We start from the raw sequence: 24,438 nt of genomic DNA, 5'->3' as shown, positions 1-24,438 counted from the left end.
ACCATGATGTATATGGCTTCAGTTCAGTAGTAGTTACTCCGCTTTTGGAGTACCTATGAATGTAATTATTTCACAGCAATAAAATATTATTCTCACCAAAAAAAAGTGTTTGTAAATAGAGGAATATGAGTATCTGCCAAAACATAGGATAAATAGGTATGTGCGATGGAGACCTCCTCTGCCCTGCCAGCCTCGTCTTCCTCCCCGTTTCTGTCCGTGCAATCACCCTCGACGTCCTTGCTGCCTACCTTCCCTTCCGTACAGCTGCCGTCGGCTGTACGGCCTTCCATACAAGTTCCGTGCACCCTGCAGGCCCCTGTACAGCCTTCCGTACAGCTCCCGTGCTCCCTGCACATCCCCGTATAGCTTTCCGTACAGCCTTCTCTGCAGCCATCTACTCCGCCTCTTTTTCCTTCAGTGCCTGCCGTACGGACATCCGTACAGGCTGTACGGCCGACCATACAACCTATACGGTTATCTACGCAGCCTCATGTATCTGTGTTGCAACCCTCGGTGGCTTTTACTCCAGTCTCATCTTCCTCCTCCTTTCCTGCTGCTTCAACACCTGCTTCTTTTGTTTTCTCTGCCTCAGCACCTCCTTCTGCCTCTACTCCTCCTACTCGTGTTTTTCTTCGGCGGAAGCATGGTGGTTTGTCCTCGCCTTCAATTAAATCGGCAAAGCTGGATGTTTCTGATGACCCTTCTTCTTCCCTCCAGGTGGATCTTCTTCGCCAATTGTGCTCTACCTCTGTCACAAAAGTTCCTTCATCGGGTTCCCCGCTTGTTTGTTCCTTGGATTCTGCCCTTTTGGTCTCCGGTCTTCGACAGGCTCAGCAATTTGGAGTCAGTCTCTATTTTATGGGCAGGGTTCATCTTCGTCATTGGGCTGATGTTGCAGTGGGTCTGGATTGTATTTCTTCCTTTGTCTTTCTAGGCAAAGGATTTTACTATGCCCACTTCTCTTCGACTGATGTGATAGAGCGTCTTGTCAGTCGTGCTGGTGTTCCTGGAGCTGTTTTTTTTGCTTATGTGATGCCGTGGGATCCCTTATTTGATCCGTCTGCCTCTCTTCTGACCCACTGTCCGGTTTGGATTACCCTCAAAGCGCTGCCTGTGCCTCTTCTTCAGCATCTTCCTACTCTTGCAGCTTTTTTGGGGAGGCCTCTCCATGTTCCGAGACAGGGTTTCTTGCAGGCTACCCGTGATGTTCACCTCTGTATTTTATGGGATATGATGCAGCCCATGCCATCTACTCTCGATCTTGATCCGGGATTTGCTCATCCAATGCGCATCAGGCTGCATTTTGCTTCTTTTCCAACAGCTTGTTATCGGTGTCGTCAGGTTGGTCATTTTGCACGTGCTTGCCCTTCTGCTTCCATGACCACTCCTCCTGCTCCTCCTTCAGCTGTGAAGGTTACTCTTCCTTCTCCTCCAGTTTTTGCTAAGGCTTTACTAGATAAGCCTTCTTTTACTGCTCCGAAGCATTACTGGAGGAAGGTAGAAAAATCACAGGCCAATCTTTCTCTTGCTGAAGAAGTTCAGGATCTGACTCCTGTTGAGCATCATCAGCCTCCTCCTCCTCAGAATATGGATGTGCCCCTTGCAGAGGGGATCATACAAGATGCTGCACATGCTCTTTCTCAGGTTGACCCTCGGAGTAAAGCTGAAATGTTGAGTCCTACTTTATCAGATGCAGCTCTTTCGTCGAAGGATACAGATGTTGATCTAGCTCCTTTCCCTTTAGCTTGTTTTTATTGATGGTGTGGTTTCTACACTGCATCATTTTTTTACAAAGCAATAATCTGAAGCTGGAGGATGTTGTGTTTGAACCTCCTCCAGCTTGATATGTAACTATTTACTTGGCTGCCTTATGACTTTTGCTCTGAGGCTTTTCTTGTAAATTTTTCCTTTGTACTTATTAGTGGGTTTTTACCTCTTTTGGGGTTTCCCACACAAAAATATAAGATTTCACCAAGATGCATGGTGGATTGAACATCACGGATATTCATGTGCATATTCTTGCCCACAAGGGGAAAATGTTGCTGTAATTTCTGCAAGGTGAGCAACCTTGGGCTCTTATGATTAGGACTCTAATCACTCATATCAGTATTTCTGCGTTTGGTCATTGGCAACTCGATCACTGGGATTTCTTTTTTGGCTTCACTGATGGCACTTTACCTGGCTGCCCTTTTGTCTCCCGCTTGCTTCTTGACTGGAAGCATGTTCTTTCTCATCTAGAATGGAATGGACGGCAATCTTTGCTTGGAAATTCTTTGAGAGCTGAAAGCATTCACTACTGATCTTTTGTCTCCCGCTTGCTTCTTGACTGGAAGCATGTTCTTTCTCATCTGGAATGGAATGGATGGCAATCTTTGCTTGGGAATTCTTTGAGAGCTGAAAGCATTCACTAGTCGAAAGTCTTTCAGCCTCCCTTGGCTTTACAGGAACCTCAACGTTCCTACTTTGTCTCGTTTAAAGGCATCACCTCGGTTGTTGATGTTATACATAATGCTGGTACTGTGCTCCCCTTTTCTCTAGCAACCACTACATATGGATTGGGCTCTCATTATTGTCCTTTGTGGCGACAAATTACTTCTATGCTTTCGCCTTTTGTTCCGATTCCTCCTTTGGAACTCCAAGACCGGCTGAAAGATTGGACTTTGACTTCTCCAGGGTCCTCTTCTCGTCCTTTGAGGCTATCTCAGATTACTGTACCTGCATTGTATAAAATCCTTTTGCCTCGACCTTGGTTTTCAAAGAGAGGTGATTCTATTTGGCGAATGCATCACCCAACCAAGTGGTGGAGGAAAAGATTACAGCAACTTTGGGCCTATAAAGTACCGCTTCGGCAATAGGTTTTCTTTTAACGAGTTCTTTTGGGAGTGTTTCCATCTGGACAGCTATTAGCTCATCGACACATTCCTCCTAAACCAGCAAATGCAGCTCAGGATAAGGGGAAAGCTCTTGCTGCATCAAATGCTACTGTTTTTGTCTCGATGCCTTCAACTTCTCAATTGAAAGTAAGGGTAAAAACTTTGCAGGAAGCTTGGCAGAGTCCAAGAAAATTTATGACAGCAAGGAGACCTCTTCCATCACATACTTGGAATGGTTGGTCATCAAGTGGGAACACTCCTCAAGAAAATTCAAGGATTGGAATTACATGGGCTGCAGTGACAGTCAGTCGTACCCTCTTTCCTAAAGAGGAAGTGGCTGCTCTTTTATCTTCTCCACAGACAATTGTTTCATCTCAAGGTAGGGAGCCGGATCCTGAGGTTGAAATGCAAACTTGATCTTTTGGGTTCTCCAATGTAAATACTTTGTAACTATGTTGTCATACATAAAGTGTCTTACTCTCAATGTACAAGGTCTCTGTGATCCCAAGAAATGAAAGTTGGTTTATGGTTATCTGCATCAAATGCAGCCTGACATAGTTGCATTGCTAGAGCATAATCAGCATATGTATGCTGGTCATTATGGGCATTTTTCTGGTTATGATATTTTCTATGTAGGAGAACGTACTTTTTCAAGGGTGGTTTTCCTGGTGAAACATGAATTACAACCAGTGGTTGCTCTAAATGATCGTCAAGGTAGATGGTTGATAATCCAATGTCTTATACAGAGGGAAGTTCTTGAGTTTGCTTCAGTTTATGTGCCACAATCCTCTCGTAGCAGAGATTTAATTTGGGCTGATATGCAAAGTTATCCCTGGAAACAACATGCATTCATTTGTGGAGATTTTAATAATGCTCCTCAACCAGGTGATAATACCTCAGGTCATACTCATATGTTAGCATCTGAGCTTCAGTGTTGGTCTACTTTATTGAGTCAGCTCCCTCTTATTGATTTGTGGAAAGAATCACAGCTTCTGCTACCTGGTTACACTTTTCAACACAATGCTCAGTCTGCTTCTCGGACTCGATTGGATAGATGGTATAGAGTCGATCCTCAACATTATGATTTTCTCACTATCAATTTATGGGTGGATTACACGTTCACACATTCTGATCATGCCCCTTTGTGGTTGAGGATTGCTCTACATGAGATACCTGATGACAGGTTTGTTCACAGAAGATTGCTCATTGTCAACAACAGTTATTTGCAGCATGAAGCATACAAGACTCTGGTTAAAGATGCGGTTCAGCCACTATCTCGACAGGCTATCATTGGCATTGATTTTGCTTGGGAAGCCTTTGTTACACGAAGGCAAGCTATCATTCGTAGTAGTTAAGGCAAAAGCTACATGAAGACCTTGAGGGATAATGTTGCTCGGGCAAAATCTCAGTGTCAATCTTTGACAAAGTTGAGTCACCTCAGGAATCTTTCTTATCAGGAAAATCGGATTTTATGTCAGGCAAAATATTATATGCAATGCAATGACAATAGAAAAGTAGCCAAATGGGAGACACGTGCACGACAAAGAGCCTTTTTGGATAAAGGCTACTCCTCCAAAACCTTTTTTAAAGGGCTGCATTACAGAAAGTATTCTCAAAATATTTGCAGGGCTTTGTTATCAGATGGTGTTTGGACTTCTTCTAGGGCACAGCTTGCTGCAGCTTGTGTTCGACATTTTTCTTCTCAGTTTGGAAAAGCAGATTTACCTTCACGAGAGGCTCTTACAGTCAGGGGAAAATTATTACTGCATGTCATTCCAATTGTCTCTCCGGCACAGGCCTTGGATTTGGAAGCTCCTTTCACTGAATGAGAGCTAAGTGATGCTATTAAATCATGTGGTAGATGGAAATCCCCTGGCTGGGATGGTCTCACGGTGGAATTTTTATTGGCTTTTTGGGATCTGCTGAAAATGCCTTTGCTGCATATGATCAATACTGCTTGGCAAACTCAATGTATGCCGGATTCTTGGAAGAAAGGGTTGGTCAAACTTCTTCCCAAGAAGCCCATTTGTGAGTCATTAGCTGATTGGAGGCCCATTACTTTGATGCCGGCGAAATACAAGATCATCACCAAAATGGTGGTTGATCGGATAAAGAAATACTTACACGATGGCCTGCATCCAGCTCAGTATGGCTTTATTCCACGACGCCATATTACTGATAACATTGCAAATGCTTATGTTGGGATTGAGTATGCCAAGTAGCAGGATGTGCTTATCCTGCCGATAGATATTGCAAAGGCATTTGATACCATTCAATGGGACTTTATAGCTCAGACTATGCAAGCTTTGGGATTTGGTCAAAAATTGCAGCATGTTATCTTTTGGCTTTATCAGGATAGCAAAGCCGCATGCATTTTATTTGGAGACTTATCAGAGCCGTGGACACTTAGATGTTCGGCAAGGTTGCCCTCTCAGTGCTATCTTGTATGCTCTAGCCACACATCCAATGCTTCAATATATTGATGAAAATTTTGGAATATTGGAAGTTGGCTACTTGGCCGCTGCATGTCCGTCTTCGCATTGTTCAATCTATCTTAGTGGCTTGTATTCAGTTTTATCTGCCATTGATTTTTTTCACTAAGAAGGATTTGTCTTCCTTCATGTCCACCATTATGGAAATTTTCTGACGGTCAAAGCATGGTAAGAAAAGCTTGCGGATTCTTCCGGTACAGAGATTATGCTCACCCAAATTGCATGGAGGGCTGAATATTCTTAATATGCATGTGCACATTTCAGCTCACAAAGGCAGAATGATGCTTCAATTTCTTCAAGATGATCAGCCTTGAGCTGCTATGATGCGTTCGTTACTGGTTCACATCACTCCTGCATTTGGTTTTTGGCAACCCACGGAGTGGGATTTTCTTTTGGGCTGCATTGAAGGCAAAATCAAAGGTTGTCCTATGGTTTCTCAGATGTTTTTAGATTGGAAGCATATTCTTTCACACTTGGCGTGGAATGGAAGAGACTCTTTACAAGGTAACTCTTTGCGAGCTGAGAACAACCATCGGTCACGGGTTTTTTCTACTCCCTTGGCTTTGCAGGAGCCTCGATGCTCTTATTTTCTTAATATATAAAGGATTTATACTGTCGCAACAGATGTTATTAATGATGATGGCACTCTTTTATCCTTCCCTTTGGCTGCTGCAAAATATGGTTTGGGTATGCACTATCAAACAGTATGGCAAGTCATTACTCAAATGGTCCAACCATTTCAGCCAGTACCACTTTTAGAGCTTCAAGATAGGCTTCAGGATTGGAGCCTTCTTCCTTTATACTCATCCATTCGTACTTTGAAGCTGTCTCATATAACAGTCTCTTCTTTATATAAATTTTTGATATCACCACCTTGGGTGTCTGACAAAGCCAATCAGATTTACCGTCCACTCAAATGGTGGAGAAACAGATTGAAGCAGATTTGGCACTCTAAGGTTCCATTACGCCAACAGGTTTTTTTATGACATGTTCTGCTGGGGTTGTTCCGTCTGGACAGCTTTTATCTTGCAAACGTATTGCTCCCGCTATCTGTCATCACTGTTTAGCTCCCGTGGAATTTGTATCTCATATCTTTTGGCATTGCTCTGAGACACATAATTTCTTGGGCATCCTTCGGCACAAATTGAGATTGAGATTCTCTTAGGCTTTTTTTGGCAAGCATTTATGGTTGTTTGGGATCTATTCTAAACGGCCAAACTTTGATTTGTTCTTTACCAGGGTTCGTTACTGGGCACTCTAGACTCTCGGGAAAGCTAGGAATCACAAAGTCTTTGGTGATCCAATCTTTTCTACTTTTGTTTTCTTCCATCGTTCTTTGCAGCAATCGCTCTTCGATTGTTTGCAAACTCACTGCATAGATCAAGATCTATATTTGTCCTGCATGGACATTTTCGCTTGATGTACTATTTCAGCTTACCAGTTTTTTTCTGGATAGCTATCTTGTAATATAAAGCACTCAAAGTTTTCACTTTTAAAAAAAGAGTGTGTGTGTTCCCTCATCTTCTCATGCCCTCATCGTGGGTTGTGTGTGTGTGTGCCCATGGGGGCGTTTAGTCGTTTGCTACATTTTGATGTTCGCCAGTGCATCCACCGCCAATCCCCCTGGTTGTTCCTCTCTTAGTTTTCCTGTTCATAAATCCGTTCTTGGCACGCTATATAATCGCCACCTTTCTCCTCTTCATACAGTCGTCGTGTTTGTGCTCTTTTGCCGTCTCTTTTTACTGTGTGTTTTCGGTTCTTCACGTCAAGGCTTTCCTTTTCCTCTCTCTGTGGTTACTTTCTTTTTCTATTTTTTTGCCTCTCTGTGTCGTTATTGTCTTTACACCTTGTTGCTGTGAGACATAAAGCTCAGTTTGAGAGGTTTTCTTGCTGTGTAAAGATGGCTACATAGCAGTACGACTCAACGTACAACAAAGAAAGAATAGCTCATAATAAAACATGAAGCAAGCTATGGGTCAAGAAGGACCCCATTAATGCATCAATTGAGACCCAACTGGTTTTTGAAGTTATGCATGAGGGGTTTGAAGACACCCAAAAGGAATTTTTCAAACCCCGTTCCCTCGGTTGGGATATCGTGGATGTGGATGATATTGTTGATCTAGTTAGAATATATGCTAAGAATGTTGTGATTTTTTTTCCTCGGACGTATGCCAGTTGTTGCTGCAGATGTGGGTAACCGGCTAACACGCACTTTGGGTGGATGCTTTGTTCAAAAAGTTCATTACACAGCCCAGGGTTCTTTAAAGTGATTATGACAGATGAACAGCACAAGCAAATGCTTCTATACATTCCCCCCTTTATTATGGGCAACAAATGGTACATGTTTGCCTAGATCTCCCACACGGGATTATCCTTCTTTGATTGGGCACTGCTGCCCGGTTTGAGGTGGTGGATTCTCCTCAATGCCTGCAAAAACTATTGCCAAAAATTGCAGCCTCTTTGGGCAAGGTGGTGCGTCCAACCGAGGCCGAATGGGAACTCAAATGACTTTTGCATCTTGTGGGACATGGATGTCCCCATGCCATGGTCCTATCTAGTCATTGTGAATAATGTGGCAATGGGCAGTGCACTTGATAAACTCAAATGGGGCCTTTTTGCAGGAGCTTGCTTTGAATGCAAGAAATTTGGTCATATGGCTTCGCAATGCCCTCTCGCTTTACATAAAATGCCCCTTGAAGCTATGCCCTCTCCTATTCAAAACAAGGATCCCTTGGGACTTCTAGGCTTAAGAATAAAATCAATAAGCCAATTCCTGTTGTTCAGGACAAGGGAAAGGCTAAGGTTGCTGCTACCAACAATAAACGCCCCGTGTGCCTCAAGAAAAAGCAAAAGAAAAATCCTCAAATGGCGGTTCGCGAACCACAAGGAAAACTGTTTCAGCACGGCAGCCGGTTCCCCCTCAGCAGACTTGGACAGGTGCTTCCTCCAATGGGCACACCCCAACTGAAAACTCTAGTATGGGCATCACTTGGGCTGTGGTCACTGCCAGTCATACTCTGTTCCAAAAAGATGAAGTTGCTCTCTTATCGCTTGGCTGTCAAGATCATTCTTTGGATCCAAAGACACACATGCAGTCTTGATTTCTTCTTTGGGTTTGATGGTTTATAAATAATTGTAAATCTGTAAATATGCTGCCAAAATACAATGTCTAACATATAATGTACAGGGTCTATGTGATTTGGGGAAATGGAAGACTATGTAGGCCTGTGTCAAGAGATTGCAGCCTGATATAGTGGCCTTGCAGGAGCAAACCAGCATGGTTATGCAGGCCAAACAAGGCATCTTGTGGGATAATAACTCCTTTTCAAGAGTAGTCCTTCTTGTGAAACATGCCCTTCAGCCAATTGTGCCTTTGAATGACCGGAATGGTCGTTGGGTTGTTTTGCAATGCCTATTGCACGGAGAGATTTTTGAATTTGCTTCGGTTTATACTCCGCAATCTTCGCATCACAGAGCTTTGCTTTGGAGGGATATGTTGCAGTATCCTTGGAGGTAAAATGCCTCTCTCTGTGGGGATTTCAATAATGCTCCTTAGCCAGGAGACAACACATGCATATGCTTGCCTTTGAGAGAACACAATGGCTCCTTCTACACTCTCAATTTGGTCTTCTTGACCTCTAGAAAGAGACACGGTCCTGGCTTCCTGGGTATACTTTTCAGCATAATGTGCAGTCCACATATCGAGCTAGATTAGATTGTTGGTATATGTTTAATGCACATCAACATGATGCCTTCACTTGTAGTATGTGGGCTGATTATGCTTTTCTACATTCAAATCATGCTCCTCTTTGGTTATAGCTGTCATTCTATGATATTCAAAATGATAGATTGCCAAATAAAAGGCTGCTTCTGATGAGCAACAGTTATTTGCATTACGACCTATACAAAAATATGGTGCGGTGTGTGAAGATTTTTGAAAACCCCTATTATGATTGTGAGAGAGAGGACTCTCTCTTATAGAAAGGGAAAGAAGGTAATACCTTTCCTACATAAGTGGCAATCAGCCCCTACATCAGTGGGAATCAGTTCCTACATCAGTGGGATTGCCTTTGTCTTACATCATCACTTAGGTCACACACTAGACACATCATAGCACTTGATGTGCCTTTACAACACACACAAACACACATGTGACTCCCCTAGATGCACACATGTGCCATAGAGCAAGCCCTTGATCATACTTATCCCAACAAGTACACTATCTTGTGCAATCACCACACAATCAAGACATAGGCGATGGTTTTAATGATGCGTGATGCAATTAAGGGTGGGTGGGATATGGGCAGTCAACAATATCCTGGATTCAGCAAGCAGCAGCCTCCGAACTGTTCATGCCTGTCAGCAGTAAATTGCATCAGCCCCAAACACTCTCCAAATCAAGCCCAAGCTTCTAGACGACCTACTGCTTTGATACCATGTCAATGTTGCAGATTGCAGAAGCATAAACTTGAGAGAGACACAGAGACAGAGACAGAATGGGGCAAGATGACTTTCTTTATAGCATTGGAAAACAGTGCCAACCAGAGGTGTGTGTAGGGATAAAGTGGAACACCTAAAGAGTGGCAAGGCAACCCCGTTTATAGTGGAAACCCAGCCAGCCAACCCACCAACCAGGTCTGTCACTTGGCCAACTTAACCTGACCAGATCTGGCGGGGTTGACCCAACCTGGTCAAGTAGGTTGACCCAACCCTGGTCCGGGTCCTGGGTTAGCCTTAATCTGGCCATTATTTAGCCTGGTCTCTGGCCCATATAATGGCCTATACCAGGCCCTAAATAGCCTCTACCAGGCCTGCTAACTCACTGAGAAAGAACTATGTGACTATACCTCTCTCTAGGCAGGCACACCCATATAGAAGCCCTCACTCACCACAAATGAGATGCAATATATTCTATTGTGCACTTCTGGACAAATCCTAGCAGGTGGGCACAAAAAAGACAAACAAAAAACAGCATAAATCGATCATTATACTTGGATAATGATCTACAACATCCAGAAATTTTACATTATGACAAGCAACAATATTCTTAAAACTAAGCACATGACAACAAAACCACACTTTCTCATAAACTCAGCTTTGAAAAATCAATATACATAGAAAAGAGCTTAGGCAGGCAACTGCACGTCGTGCACAAGAGGCCTCTCTTTTCTTAAGGAAGAACATTCATTAACCAGTTTTATGCTTCTTTGTGAACCTTACTTCCACAGAAAAGGTAGGAAAGAAGTGGCTACCTCAACAGCTTCAGCAACAGTCGTGGTCATGTCATATGTGATCTCTTCAAAAGTCTCATCAAGGAAAAATACTATAGTAGTAAGCTTCCGTCCATCTATTAGAGCCTCTATTTCCTCTTGTGCAGGAGTAGAACGCCTAGGACCAGCTTTCACAGATCTTTTCAAAGCATTCCACGTGTTCAGAGCTAATTTCTGTACTTCAGGATAACTGTCTTGGGAATATGCAACATCATGGACGTATTCAGAGAGATAAGCAGCAACTTCCTTTCCAGGAGGCATAGCAGAAGCACATAGGTACATCAGCTCCCATGCCTTTTGCAAAGTGACCCTGTACTGAGAACGATGTGCCGTCAAACAGACATAATGCCTGATAATAAAAGCAATTTAACCAACATATGAAACGATACAAGTAGGACTTAATTCACAAATCATTCCAACTGGTAAGCATATTCGGCATTGTCTCCTCTACAGCATCATTTTGAGATGCTGAGAACGAAGAAACATGATTCTTGATTTATCCACTGCACTAAATTTCCGATGAATGCAATAAGGCTACATCAAAAGTGCCACAAATCAAGGACAATTTATTATCGAAGACTAAAGGCCTTCTTTTGGCATTTTCTTAGCATTTCTGAGCCAACCAACTAGTCATTCTCTCCTTGACATTGATATCAAAATCAAACTTCTCACTTTATAGAAGTAGTTGATGGTGGCTCTTTAACAGTCAGGCTGCTAGTTTTCTAGACATTCCGTCTGAAAGAATATGAATAGTCAAGCTATTTGAGTGAGTTTCATGCCTCCAACTGCTTATAAAGTATGACTGTAAAAATCCACTCCCATTGCACTTGATCAAAGTTTCCATAATTCAGAGTTTTCATCCCTTTCTTCCACGCAAAACTGAGGCAGATGTGTTTCTACCTCTGTCTGGCACTCCTCAATGAAAAACTTACAATCGCTTTGAAAATGCAATCACAACCCAGTAAGTTTGCATAAATGAAGTGCACCCATTCAAGTGCAAACTGTGTATATAATCACATGAACCAACATTATAAATTCATGCCACCATTATTTATGAATGCAGCTACCTTCTTGCCACAGTCCCAAATCCTCACAAGTCATGATCCTTTTTTGAAAAGAAATACATAGCATATCTGTTCCGTAAGGTGGCATCCTAGCATACACTTCCCACCTCAAACATGCAGAAAGATTACCTGTCAGGATTATGACGAGTTTGTTTTGAAAGCTGCAAAAATAATTCATCTCGCAGCTCCACGCGTTTCAAAGTATGCTTATACAGCTTCATAAGAAGCTCCATCTGCTCTGATGAATTCACTGGAGCTGCGGCTGAGGTACCATCAATGCCCATGTATTTGAGAACCAACTGGAAAAGCTTGACAGCTCTGCTCATGAGGTCATTGCTCATACGGAGCAATGAAGTTGGAATTGGCTCCTGAAGAGGGTTTCAGTAAAGAGTAAGAGTAGAAACAACATTTATAAGAGAGAGTAAGAAATGTGTTAAGTACAGGAAGAGAGCCCATACACGCTGAAAACATAGCATGTCTTCCAGTGAATACTTGTCTCGGCCCTGAGGAGCCACGGACTTTTTACCAAAAAAGCTACGCCTGCCTCCCTGGAGTTGTTTTTGCATTGATCTGAGGAATGCCTCAATCTACACAGACAAAATGATTCATGTCTTAAATTTATACAAATTGAGAGAATGTAAGAGACGGGAGCAACATGAAACATGCCTTGAAAGGCTCCACTTTTGTTCATGAACAGTCAGAAGCTTTGCATTAATAATCGCTCTCATCATAAGCAAAGCAATGTATGGCACCATCAGCAAAAAAAGTGCAAAGCTTAAACTGAGATTTACAAGTGAGCATTATATGCTTGGCCCATTCACAGTTGCCATTCGGCTGCTTACAGCAGTTTTTGACCGATCATATAAAAGCAAAACAGAATCATAGTTCAAAACTAGACACTACATGAAGTCAAAAGTCTAGACAATGGAAAAAGATCCCCGAAATCCTAAAATACGGTGATGACTCTGCAAAATAAGACTTTGAGATCATCAAGCACAGTTGAACCAGATGCAGTGTGAAGAAGAGCCAAAATGTTCATGGTTACCAATTGCTTATGCCAAGTGGCTCCCAAAATGATGTAATGTGAAAGAAAACAAGCAAGATGTCAATTGAGAGCAACATGATGAGCTAGGTACTATTAACAGAAAAGGCAATAAAAAGCCTGAAGCAAGCAAGGCTTCCCAGCAGATCAAGGAGGGATACAGTCATTTGGACAAGCTCAACACCCTCCATCTTCTATGTGGATGTTTACCACTACTCTTGAACCCTTGGGAGCTCTTCAAAGGACAGGTATCCATTGTAAATTTGACATGTACACTTTGTCTCTCTCTACTTTCTCCCCCCTCCCCGGTCCCCCCTTTCTACCCGGCTCTGCTAACTCTCTCAATCTCTCTAATCCACCAGCAAAAACACTTTTTCTGCTGAGGGTAACATGCTCGTAGACTAGGAATATGGACCTAACCGCACAGCTAAAGCTAGCCTTTTCAGGCATCAGCAAAACATCTTCTATGCTCTTCAGGGGCTTTTGCAACTTCTTGCTGGAAAACTTGGTCCAGTAAATACATTTGGTCCTAAACAAGCAAAAAAACAAAGGAAAGAAGGGAGTTTGTAAACAAAATTATGAGTAAATGAGAAAATTTTTAAAAATAACTTCGTAAGCAAAGCTATGCTTATGTTCTCATCAGTACCCACGCATAAGCTGCCATCTGGGTTTCAAAAGTTTCCGGAATCTCTTAGGTAAACTCAGTGCTTACTGAGCTTTGAAATCCCAACCCAAACAACAAAAACTTCAAAGATACGAAGGAAGAAACAAAGCAGGAAAAAATAAAAAGAAATACGAGAGCGAGCGAGCGAGCGAGAGAGAGAGAGAGAGAGAGAGAGAGAGAGAGAGAGGGAGACAGTTAAATCAAGGTAAAAAACAAAACAGATAAAAATGCTAACACAAGGAAACAAAGATAAACCGATGCACATATAAGAAAACAAATGCAACACAAAATCAAACACAAGGGAACAAACATTATCATTGCTTTTTAATTAGCTTTCATTTATTTACTTACTTAAATTTTAAAAATAATATTAAATAATAAATAAGAGGGTGGGAAAAAACAATGGAGCACATGATGTGCTCAACAGCGCTGCCACAGCGCTGCCTTTTTAACTTTTATGGAGTAGATCGATAGTTGATAGAGGAAAGAGAGAGAGGGGGAGGGGTGGCTTTTTTATTTCGTGTGTGTGTGTGTGAGAGAGAGAGAGAGAGAGAAAGAGGCTTGCAGGCCATTGTTATCTCATGCTCAGGAGGATATTGATTTTGCTTGGAACTCTTTTGTACACCGCATTCAAAATGTCATCAAGGAATATGGAAGATGGTACATGGCAGAAACCAGGCATCATATTCAGTGGGCAAAATCACACAAGCAGTCCTTGGTACAAATTAGCCATCAAAGGTCCCTTTCTGCTTCTGAACAGAGTTCATTGTCTTGTGCTTCCTCCATAATTGATGCTAATGATAAACGCAAGCTTTCCAAATGGCAGACAAGGGCTAGAGTTAAGCCTATGCTAGATAAGGGCTGTTCCTCAAAATCTTTTTTTCGAAATCTACACGCATATCGACAAAGTCAATCTATCGTGAGAGTCAAAACATCAGATGGTATTTGGACCCAAACTTTATCTCAACTAGAAAAACAATGTTTGGAGCATTTTCAGCTGCTTTTTTATGAGCCATCTTCTCCTACTCCTCACGTTGAATTGGCTCGGAGCAAATTTATTGATCTTGTTACTCCTATTGTTTCTTTGCCAAAAGCTTCATTGCTGGAAGTGTCTTTTTCAGATATTGAATTGGATGATGCTCTCAAACATTTGGGTAAACATAAATCCCCTGGTTGGGATGGTTTGACGGTTGAATTTTCTGTAGCCTTCTGGGCTGAATTGAAGGGTCCAATCTTGAAGCTCATCAATGTAGCCTGGCAGCATCAACATCTTCCTTCAGCTTGGAAGCATGGTCTGGTCAAGCTTGTGCCCAAAAAACTCCTATGTGAGACTATGGCTGACTAGAGGCCCATCACTTTGATGCCTGTTATATATAAACTTATTGCTAAAATGTTGGTTCTTCGGATAAAGGATATTCTTCATGATGGTCTTCATCCCAGGAAATATGGTTTTGTTCCAAGAAGGAATATACATGATAATATCGCCAATACTCTCATCGCAATGGAATATGCCAAATATTCAGATCAAGATGCATTGGTCATGCAGGTGGATGTGGCAAAGGCATTTGATACCGTACAGTGGGATTATGTCTCTCAAATCATGACTAGACTTGGTTTTGGGCCAAAGATAGTTAATGTCATTTATTGGCTTTACTCAGATTTCACTGCTCAATGTTTTATAGGGAATCATTTGTCTAAGTCTTGGACTCTGAGACGGTTAGTTCGACAGGGATGCCCTCTCAGTGCTTTGCTCTATGCTATTGCTTCACATCCTTTGCTTCTTTATATGGATCATTTGGTTGATATTGGACAGCTAGTGGGGCTTCAGATTCCTGGCTCACAGCCTTTCATTGCACAGGCTTATGCAGATGATTCTTTCTTCATGCCAAAGAATTGTCCTCTGGAGCTTCGCTTATTGATGGATACCCTTTCTGATTTTAAGTTGGCAGCTGGTCTAAATATTAATTTTCAAAAATCAAAACTCTTGCCTCTCAAGCATTGTGACTGGCATGCTCTCCTTTGGCCAGGTCAAATTATTCCTCCGGAGAACATGGTAAGACATTTGGGTTATCCAATTGGCTGGAAAATCAGAAATAAGCAACAAATGTCTTGGGTATTCAACAAAATTCGAATATTGGAAGATCTCCACTTGGCCTTTGCATGTTCGACTTCGAATTATCTAGTCCATTGTTTTAGCTTATGTCCAGTTTTACCTACCTTTATTACATTGGTCATCTCGAGATCTCTCTTCTTTTATGTCTCAAGCCATGGAGATTTTTTGGAAAACTAAGCTTCATAAAAAAGCTTTGAGATTGCTCAAAATGGACCTGCTTTGCTCTCCAAGAATGCATGGAGGTTTGAATATTCTAAACATCAAATTTCATGTGTTGGCAAGAAAGATCACTATGCTTAGGGTTTTTTTCCAACAAAAGCAGCCATGGTCTATTATGCTGGCATTTTTGTGTGGCCACATACGCACAAATGCTTATGGGCATTGGCTAGTTGATCCATGGGAAGTAGTACTTGGCAAGTTTCAAAGTAAAATACCTGGTTGCCCATTTTCTACTGCCTTGGATTGGAAGTAGGTGCTCTGTCGCATCAAATGGTCTCCCCATCCTACTTCTATCACTTCATCTCTTCAACTGGAAAGCCTTCACTGAAGTGCTGTTTTTAACTCTCCTCTTGCTATACAACAACCAATCAGAGCTTACAATCTCATGAATTTGGGCATCCGGTTCATTGATGATGTGGTAGATACTCAGGGGCGTATTCTCTCTTTTCCGGCAGCATGTCAAAAATACAATCTTGGGATGCATCATAGACCCATATGGAAAATTATTGCAAATCTCTTACTCCCTTTTGTTCCGATTCCATCTTTGGAAGTAAGAAACACGCTTCAAGATTGGCATCTTCAGTCTCCAAGTCCAGGATTATCTTCTCAGCCTTTGCATCTATTGACTTCCATACAGGCATATCGATTGATTTTACCTCCTCCATGGATTGCTCATCATGCAAATGCTCTTTGGCATCTGAATAAGTCTTTAAATTGGTGGAAAGGAAAATTGAAATTGATATGGAAGTTGAAAATGCCATTAAAGCAGAGACTCTTTTTCTGGAGATGTATTGTTGGTATTTTTCCAGTGGAAGTGAAATTGGCTCAAAGAAGGATTGCCTCTCCTCTTTGTCCACGATGTCATCATACTCCTGAGAGTATTCAGCACTTATTGTGGTTTTGTTCAAATTCCAGAGACCTTCTGGACAAGATCTCCTATTTTTTATCTCTCAGATTTCCAGCACACAGGTTCTCGAGGTTTTTCTGGATGTTTGGCATATTATCAGCTTCTTTGTCACAGTATTCTCTTTTCTTTCATTGGATCAGATACTGGGCCCTATGGACCCTCTAGCTTCAGCAAAATCATGCATTTCTCAATTCATCTCTTCAGTACCCTTATGAGTTCTTCCGGGCCTCATTGCGACAGTCCTTATATGATGCCTTGCATGAGGAAGATTTGGATGTTTCTTGCATTTAGCTTTTCTTTTACTGTTTCTGATGGATAGGGCATTGGCTCTTTTCTTGAGCACTGCCCGGTTGTAAAATGGATGTTTCATAATATAATGTTTTTAGTTTCACCAAAAAAAAATGTGTGTGTGTGTGCGTGAGAGAGAGAGAGAGAGAGAAAGAAAGAAAGAAAAGCTATTAACGTTCACTGGAGACCAAAAGGTCTATGGGACAGCAAGAAACCCTCTAGTACATCTGCTTTAGGGAGGGCACATGGCAACTCCCAAGGAGTGCAAAAAGCAACCCCAATAATTTAGAGTACCTACATGATATTCTGGAAGAGTAAACAGCCATACATCAATTTAAGACTGAGAATCTTTTGGTTTTGATTTAAACTCTCTGATAAGTGCTACCCGTTCACGATAAACTGCCCATTTTCCATCCTTTCTGGCAGCCCTGACTTTAGCTAATTCAGTTGCCTTAATCTTGAGTTGAGTTTGTGTAAGCTCCTCTGCTGTCCATATTTTGGTGCCCTTCAGCTTGTAAGATTGTCGAAGAAGCTTGATCCGCATATCTTTTGACTTCAGTGTAAGGATTGCATGACCTCTATAGTGCAAAATAGAAGCTGGCCTGGAGTCATCATCATCATTCACCCATTCGATGTTGGGCAAACTTGATTTGATCTTTGTCAATATTTCACTATATGTATCCTCCTCTTTGTACCAATCTTTTGGGAGCCCCCCTATTCTGATCTTCAACGCATTATCACATCTAGCTTCGTGTTCTTTAATCTCTGCTTGGATATCAAACTTACTTGCTTTGTTGTCCACTTCCACAAACACTTCCTTCCTAGCAGTTTGTACTTCAGTGTGAACAAGATCTTTGACTGTAGAGACTAGCTGCGGGGTAGGGGGGGAATCCTTACAAGATTTTACAGCCTCATCAATTACTGCCTGCTTACCAGGCCCTTCCAAGATGTGAAGTCGGGCCTTGACTTCTGCCAGCTCCAATCGTAGCTCTCTCACTGCCTGTCGCAAATAAAAAATCTGATCCTGTTGCCCAAGGATGGGGAGGGCTTTTTTACTACAAGCGAGAGAGAGAGAGAGAGAGAGAGAGAGAGAGAGACCAAGAATAGAAAGAGTTAATGGAGTCCAAAATCAATTGGCAGGAGGAGATGTGTGTTAAAAAGTGATTGGGAGGACAAATTTTCGAAAAAGTGGTAGCAGAGTGTTACCTTTCATGCAGCACTAATAAAAAGTAAACAGAGACCTAAGAGCAGATGACCTTCAAAAATAGGACAAACCTAAGAACCAAAAAGAAAATGGGCTTTGAAGCTCCCATAAACCTCATCAATGGTGTACTACATGTAGGGTCTTTCACCTTCTACAAATGTCCCAGCAATTTGTAGCCACTTTAGAAATACCTGGAACTATGTACCATCTAAAGAATCCCAAGACTGCTTCTGCTTCTACACAGAATGATGAATCAAAGTTCTCAAAGTAGCCAGCACATTGAAAACACTTATATGCCTTTATTATTAAACTCAATTGTAGTACAATTGAATATCTGAAACCCACATGCAAAATGGTACAATTGTCCAATACTTTAATGCAGACAATACACAGGTACAAAAGTTCACACAAGTCGCTATACCTGCAATTTTTCCAAAATGGGAATGATGCCAGTAAGTTCAGGCGGTAATGTTGCAGATAAGGTGCTTGCCAATCTGCAAGAAGTCAGCGATGAGAAAATCTATTTCAGCAAGGTACTTAGTCTTTAAGTTTCAATAATTATCTCAAACTTACATCCAAATTCCAAACTAAACCCTATATATGTAATCAAAAGCATGAATTGGATGTTGTCCAGTGTCCTCTCCTTGCAACCCTTTGTGGATTAGCAAATATGAATGTCTATTTGAAAGTTTACTACTTACCAATTAAGAAAACAGTCCACATGCTAGTGAAACAAAAAGAAAAGCAGTCTAGGGTGAACCACTAAAGCACAACAAATATAGTTCACATCCCTGCTTCATATCTCATTAGGGTATGCAATTATGTTGGCCTTCGACAGACCAATACGTGATAAATGAGTTCTTTATATTCAGTTATGCTTTGAAAACCAAGTAAACCATACCGTTCATCTGCCTCATGACTATCAATGGTCTCTTTGCCACCTTCATACCTTACGTTTTTTAAATCATTTGAACGTTCTGCACTTTCACTGTGAGCATGAGGAAGTTGTTTTTTGAATACAAAAGCTAGCTCTCTCTCTCTCTCTCTCTCTCTCTCTCTCTCTCTCTCATTTGACATAGAAAATAATCCATTGGGTGAACCATTGATATGATCTATCAAACCAGATTCTCCTTTCAGCATAGATTGTCAGGGTAGCTCTATCTATCTAGCAATAGCAAAACAAGATCTTTATGGTACTATAAAAATTTGATAACCAGTCTAAAACTCCTTTTGTGGCCCAGTCCTGACCATTAATGCATTCTATTATAAATGCACACATGCACACACAAACATATATGTATATGTATATGTATATGTATATGTATATGCATGCGTACATGTACATGTACATGTATATGTATATGTATATGTATACACGGGTGGATAAGCCCCAAAAGCTAAAAATTCTCAATTATTTAATATTGAACAACAAAAAATCTAAATTTGTACGATTGGATATAGGGCATTATGGACTCTATGGAAGGACCAAAACCATAGGGTCTTTGGTGATCCGTCCCTGGCTAAGTACCACTTCTTCCAGGCATCTCTACGGCAATCCTTCTTCGGCTGCCTGCATCCGTGGGATCTTGATTATCCTGCTTTCTTGTCATATAAGGAGATCTAATGTTGTAGCCGCATGTCACTTTCTCAGGGGCTGTTTTTTTAAATATTAAAACAAATAAATTTCACCCCAAAAAAAAGTGTGCACGCGCGTGTGTGCCTTTGCCACACGCACGCGCACAATTTTTGCAGAGTGATCAGCCTTGGGCTGCCATGATGTCTCGTTTACTTCTGCAATTGACCACTCCTGCTCTTGGGCATTGGCACCCCACTCTATGAGACTTCATTCTAGGTTATATTGATGGTATGGTTAAAGGCTGTCCTTTTGTTTCTAGAATGTTCTTGGCCTGGAAGGAGATTCTCTCACGTCTCAAATGGCATGGTCGTGACTCTCTGGACCGAAATTCCTTGCGCGCTGAGAACTTGCCCTAGTCAAAGGCATTTGATCGACCGCTTGCTTTGCAAGAACCTAGGCGCTCGCATTTTCTTTCATCCAAAGGAATTACACTTGTTGGTGATGTACTTCATGATGACGGTAGTCTATTCCCTTTTCCTTTGGCGGTCAAATAGTATGGATTAGGGATGCTTTATCGACCCCTTTGGCACTATCTTTCTCAGATGCTTTACTCCTTTTGGCCGGTACCCGATTGGTCCTTGCATCGCTAGGGTTCTTCTACCTGCCCATTACGCCTGGTTGATATCTTAGTGGCTATTTTATACAGGGTTTTGATGCATCCTCCTTGGATATCGCATCATGCGAATCAGCTTTGGTTTTCAAATCATAATGCCAAACGGCGGCGTAAAAGATTGCAGCAGCTCCGGTCCTACAAACTTCCACTTTGCCAACAAGTTTTTCTATGGCGAGTGGCCAGCACTTGGCACGTAGACATATTGCTCCTGCACTATGCCACAAATGTTTGGCTCCCAAGGAATCCTTGCTTCAACTTTTTTGGAATTGACCTGTCACCCGTGACCTACTATTTCTTCAGCAGCGCCTCCAGGCTCACTTTCCAACTAAACTTTTTTTTGGATCTTTGACATTCACCCACGGCGAGCAGAGTTTAATCTATTTCTCATGTGGGTTCGATATTGGGCACTCTAGACTCTGTGGAAAGACGGGAACCACAGAGTCTTTCGAGAGCCTACTTCTTCCATGTTCTACTATTTTCAGATGTCACTCAGGCAATCCTTGACGTGGCAGGCTCACAAGCTGTAGTCTGACCTCACTCGGGCAAAGAAAGTGTGGTCAGCAAGAGACGTCGCACATTATCTGCTGCCTATACTACCACAGTGTTGGATCTAGCCTGAGAGCCCACATTGAGCGCATTCTAGCTCAATAGTGAGGTAGCAAATTCGTTCCTCAACATCATACGTGAGTTCAAGCCACCAAAAAGGACCCACTCTCCCTGCTCGCACATTTCGTTGTATCTGTTCTTCTTTCATGGACCATTTACTCAGCCCTTGTACATTAGCAGTTTCTTTTCGGCACTTTCACAATCCCTAGCGCACAACTTACAAGAGGTAGCACTCTGACTGGCCTTCAATATGTAAGCAACTTCCTTGAGACTTCGGAGTTTATTTCTTCTTCCAGATCCTTCCTGGCACACTTGGCTTGCTTCTGTAATCGTCTCTATATGACGTCTATATTTTCAGTACATTGTTTTCTTCTTTTAGAATTTGGAACACAGTTCAGCCGGTTTGATGGGTGCACGTGCACATTCTAACGCAACTAGGAGTAGCGAATCAGCCTTTGATCCATAAATCAACCACTCAGCTAAACAGCTGTGAAGAATTGCTGGCACAGCCTGTCTCTTCACGGATCAAGCAGTTCCCATACATCTTATAATGTTAGCTAATTGACTACCACCAGATCCTGCTTTAAAAGGTTGGACATCTTGTTCAAATATATATTATCGATCTGATATTGCAGTTTCTGGTTATTCAATGGGACGTCAGATTTCATTATCAGATCAGGTAGTGATAATTTCTCGCAACAAAGAAAAAGGAGCATCCGAATAGGGTGACTTCTGTTGACATAAATACTTACGGCGCAGAGTCAATGCTGTCCTTGTCAGAATCGTCATCAGCTGCTACTGAGGAGCCCGAATGCGCAGGGGTACCGTTGTTCGAATCGGAAGGCGGCTTTCGAGCCTTCTCCTGACCAGCACTTTCTGTAGCATCCATGCTGCGATATCCGAAGGAAAACCTTCGCAGCTTACCTTCTCTTCACTACGTGCCGAAGGAGAAATGTTTACGCTATCGTTGTGAATCCATCGTTTTTTGATTGGGAAGAGGCTTTACGTGTGGCAATATTGGATCGCACCGTTTCAGTGGCTGAACTCTGGAATATTTCTCACGCCGCGGAAAATTCATATTTGCAGAACCGAACATTGATCATGAAAATCCTGAGCATGTGGGAAGGTGATGAGTTCGTTCCGTTAAGGTCTCATTACGGCATATTCATGAATCACCGGGACAGTGGGCGATTTGCAAAGAGGCTGATGGCACAAGTTGGCAATGCGTTCTTGGAAATGATTTGATTTGAAGGAAACCATTGGCTGGCAAGATTTTCAATCACTGACTGGCGCTGTCTCTGGTTGAACTATGATTGCAAAGATCATTTCAGTGCCCCAGAGAAAATGCGATCGCGATGGAGCAGAACCCAGAGAACAAATTCGAAGCAGCGCTCGTTTTCTGCTGAAATGGAGCAGAAGATCGGCAGAGGCGAGAACGGAGGATGCGCTGAGATATAGAGGCTGAAGAATTATTTGAGGATTTGGGTGATGAAGGAGAAGGATGCAAGCAAGGGCGGCAGAGGTGATGGTGGGAAGAATCGGGATCAACGGTTGGGCGATGGATGGCAATTCAGGACAAGAAAAGGCGCAATCTGCAAAAACAGAACAAAACCCAAAATGGGTTGCACAGGAAAAGAGAGAATGGGGAGGAGAAACAGAGGAGGGGAAAGATTTGTTTTGTGAGCACGAGAAAGCACAAGCACAATTGTTGGGAAGGGATCTCGAAACAGAACTTACAGAAGTGAATATACACAACAAAAATGGTAGAGCTCCAGAGGATGATGAGAGGAGATTTGAGACAAAGAGATTGGCACAATACTCGATTTGAATCACAGAATTGAATGCAGAAACAACCTCTTGAGATCCAGAAAGAGATGGGCAACGACAAACTCTTGAATCAGAGAGATTTGAATGCACAATCTCTTTGGATCATCCTCCACAGAGGGCTTGTAAGTTATGACTCTCGTGAGTGCTTTTAGTATAGAATTGCAGAATTAGGAACCAAATGGTACAGATCTTGAAGAGGAGCTTAAATGCACCCTCTGTCAACACGCACGCCCACACAATTTTTACTGTTTACATCCACACAGACATCGGAATTTGCATGCAGAAACAGAGGGACACAGATCACATCGCAGTCAACACTCCCAACCCACACACACACCCACACTCACACAACTTATTCCCCCACACAGAGATTCAAATTTACTGCCCAGTTTGCCATCTCTTCCCCTAGTGTAGAGAAAAGATGGATCAGCCAATCGGAGGTTTTATCACACATCACAACTGTTCAATCTGCAGAAAGAGATTGAAACTAAAATTTGGATGTAGAAGACAAAGACGGATGATGATGATGATGATGAAGAAATGAAAAGCAACGATGTAGTAGGAGTTGTTATCACACATCAGAACTGTTCAATCTGCAGAACGAGATTCAAACTCGATTTGGATATTAAGATGAGGACGCATGATGATGATGATGATGATGATGATGATATGAATTGGATGGATCCCAAGGTCCACTAATAGCCGTGGAAGAAACTGCCCATTCAGCTTAATTTAATTGTTAACTATCCCCAATCACAATAGCTTGTTTGTCTTCACTCGTTGGCCATGGATCCTCCCCACATAAAAGTGCCCTCCCACTCCCCCCTTTCCCTCACGTGTGTTCCAAGAAATAAACATTTTTCTCAATAAATCACAAAACTGGAGGCCTTTTTTTGGCCTGCCCTCTAGGTAGCCTTAGCGTCGTCCTTAGTTTTTGAAAGCAGAAAATAGGGAATTTGTATAATTTTTTAATGTGTAATTTTCGTATTGGTTGATTTCAAAGGTCTTTAAATCGTTTTTAACGTAAGGCTGCATGCGACTTCGACAAATCTTAGCGAAATCTTGTTTTGTGGTCCACCACGATTTTGCCATGCCTTTTGTTCACCTTCAAACTCCACAGTGATTGAGAACCATGCAAAGAACCTCTTCCAACTACAGCAGCTCCTTGCAATGGTTTTTACTCGCTGGAGGACCTCAGGGGCGCTCACACGAAAAGGTTGTTGTAGAACGACCAGGGAGGTAAGTGCATACGACGTTGTTTACTCACTCGTTGTTTACTCGTTGTGGGAATTACTCTATTGAGGCTCCAGTTGACCACTTCCTCATTGCCCATCACTATTTTAGCCATGTATACTCCCTTCATTGATGGAATGAATGATAGGCAAAAGTCGGAATCCCACGAGTTTCTTGAATCTGAACAGAGATAGTTAGTCGCAAACTATGATTTATGGGCAAGAACGGCAGAATTTTGTGTTCTTGCTCTGTAGGTTCTCTGCGGTTTAATGTTTCTTAATTCTTCCTGACTAAGAACATGCTTCTCTCAACGACTTGCCCTGCATAGAATATTTGCAAAGAGTTTGGAGTTGGCGATTTGTACAGCTTGTACAATCTCTCCTCCCC

At 42.1% G+C, this 24,438-nt stretch overlaps 1 protein-coding gene across 2 annotated transcripts in view; it reads right to left on the bottom strand.

Annotated features, from left to right (window-relative positions):
- The window catches only part of LOC147885749 (kinesin-like protein KIN-14I), a 93,868-nt gene extending 70,924 nt beyond the window's left edge, over positions 1 to 22,944 (bottom strand). Inside the window, exons 1-7 of one of the 2 annotated variants that reach the window (XM_087396117.1) lie at positions 22,729 to 22,944; positions 21,744 to 22,583; positions 19,038 to 19,124; positions 18,558 to 18,630; positions 12,158 to 12,286; positions 11,829 to 12,067; positions 10,618 to 10,945 (exon numbers count right to left, since the gene is read on the bottom strand). In XM_087396117.1, coding sequence (XP_087252243.1) covers positions 10,618 to 10,945; positions 11,829 to 12,067; positions 12,158 to 12,286; positions 18,558 to 18,630; positions 19,038 to 19,124; positions 21,744 to 21,880 — 993 coding nt within the window. In that variant the 5' untranslated portion in view covers positions 21,881 to 22,583; positions 22,729 to 22,944. Of the gene's footprint in view, positions 1 to 10,617; positions 10,946 to 11,828; positions 12,068 to 12,157; positions 12,287 to 18,557; positions 18,631 to 19,037; positions 19,125 to 21,743 lie in introns of both variants that reach the window. The other variant, XM_087396118.1, reaches the window with a different exon arrangement.
- Between the last annotated feature and the right edge of the window lie 1,494 nt (positions 22,945 to 24,438).

The sequence above is a fragment of the Dipteris shenzhenensis genome, chromosome 25, assembly GCF_047967505.1.
Source record: "Dipteris shenzhenensis isolate YYH24624 ecotype China chromosome 25, Dip_SZ_1.0, whole genome shotgun sequence".
Classification (NCBI taxonomy): domain Eukaryota; kingdom Viridiplantae; phylum Streptophyta; class Polypodiopsida; order Gleicheniales; family Dipteridaceae; genus Dipteris; species Dipteris shenzhenensis.
Note: the sequence above shows the minus strand (reverse complement) of the source record. Positions and strands in the feature narration are given on the sequence as shown.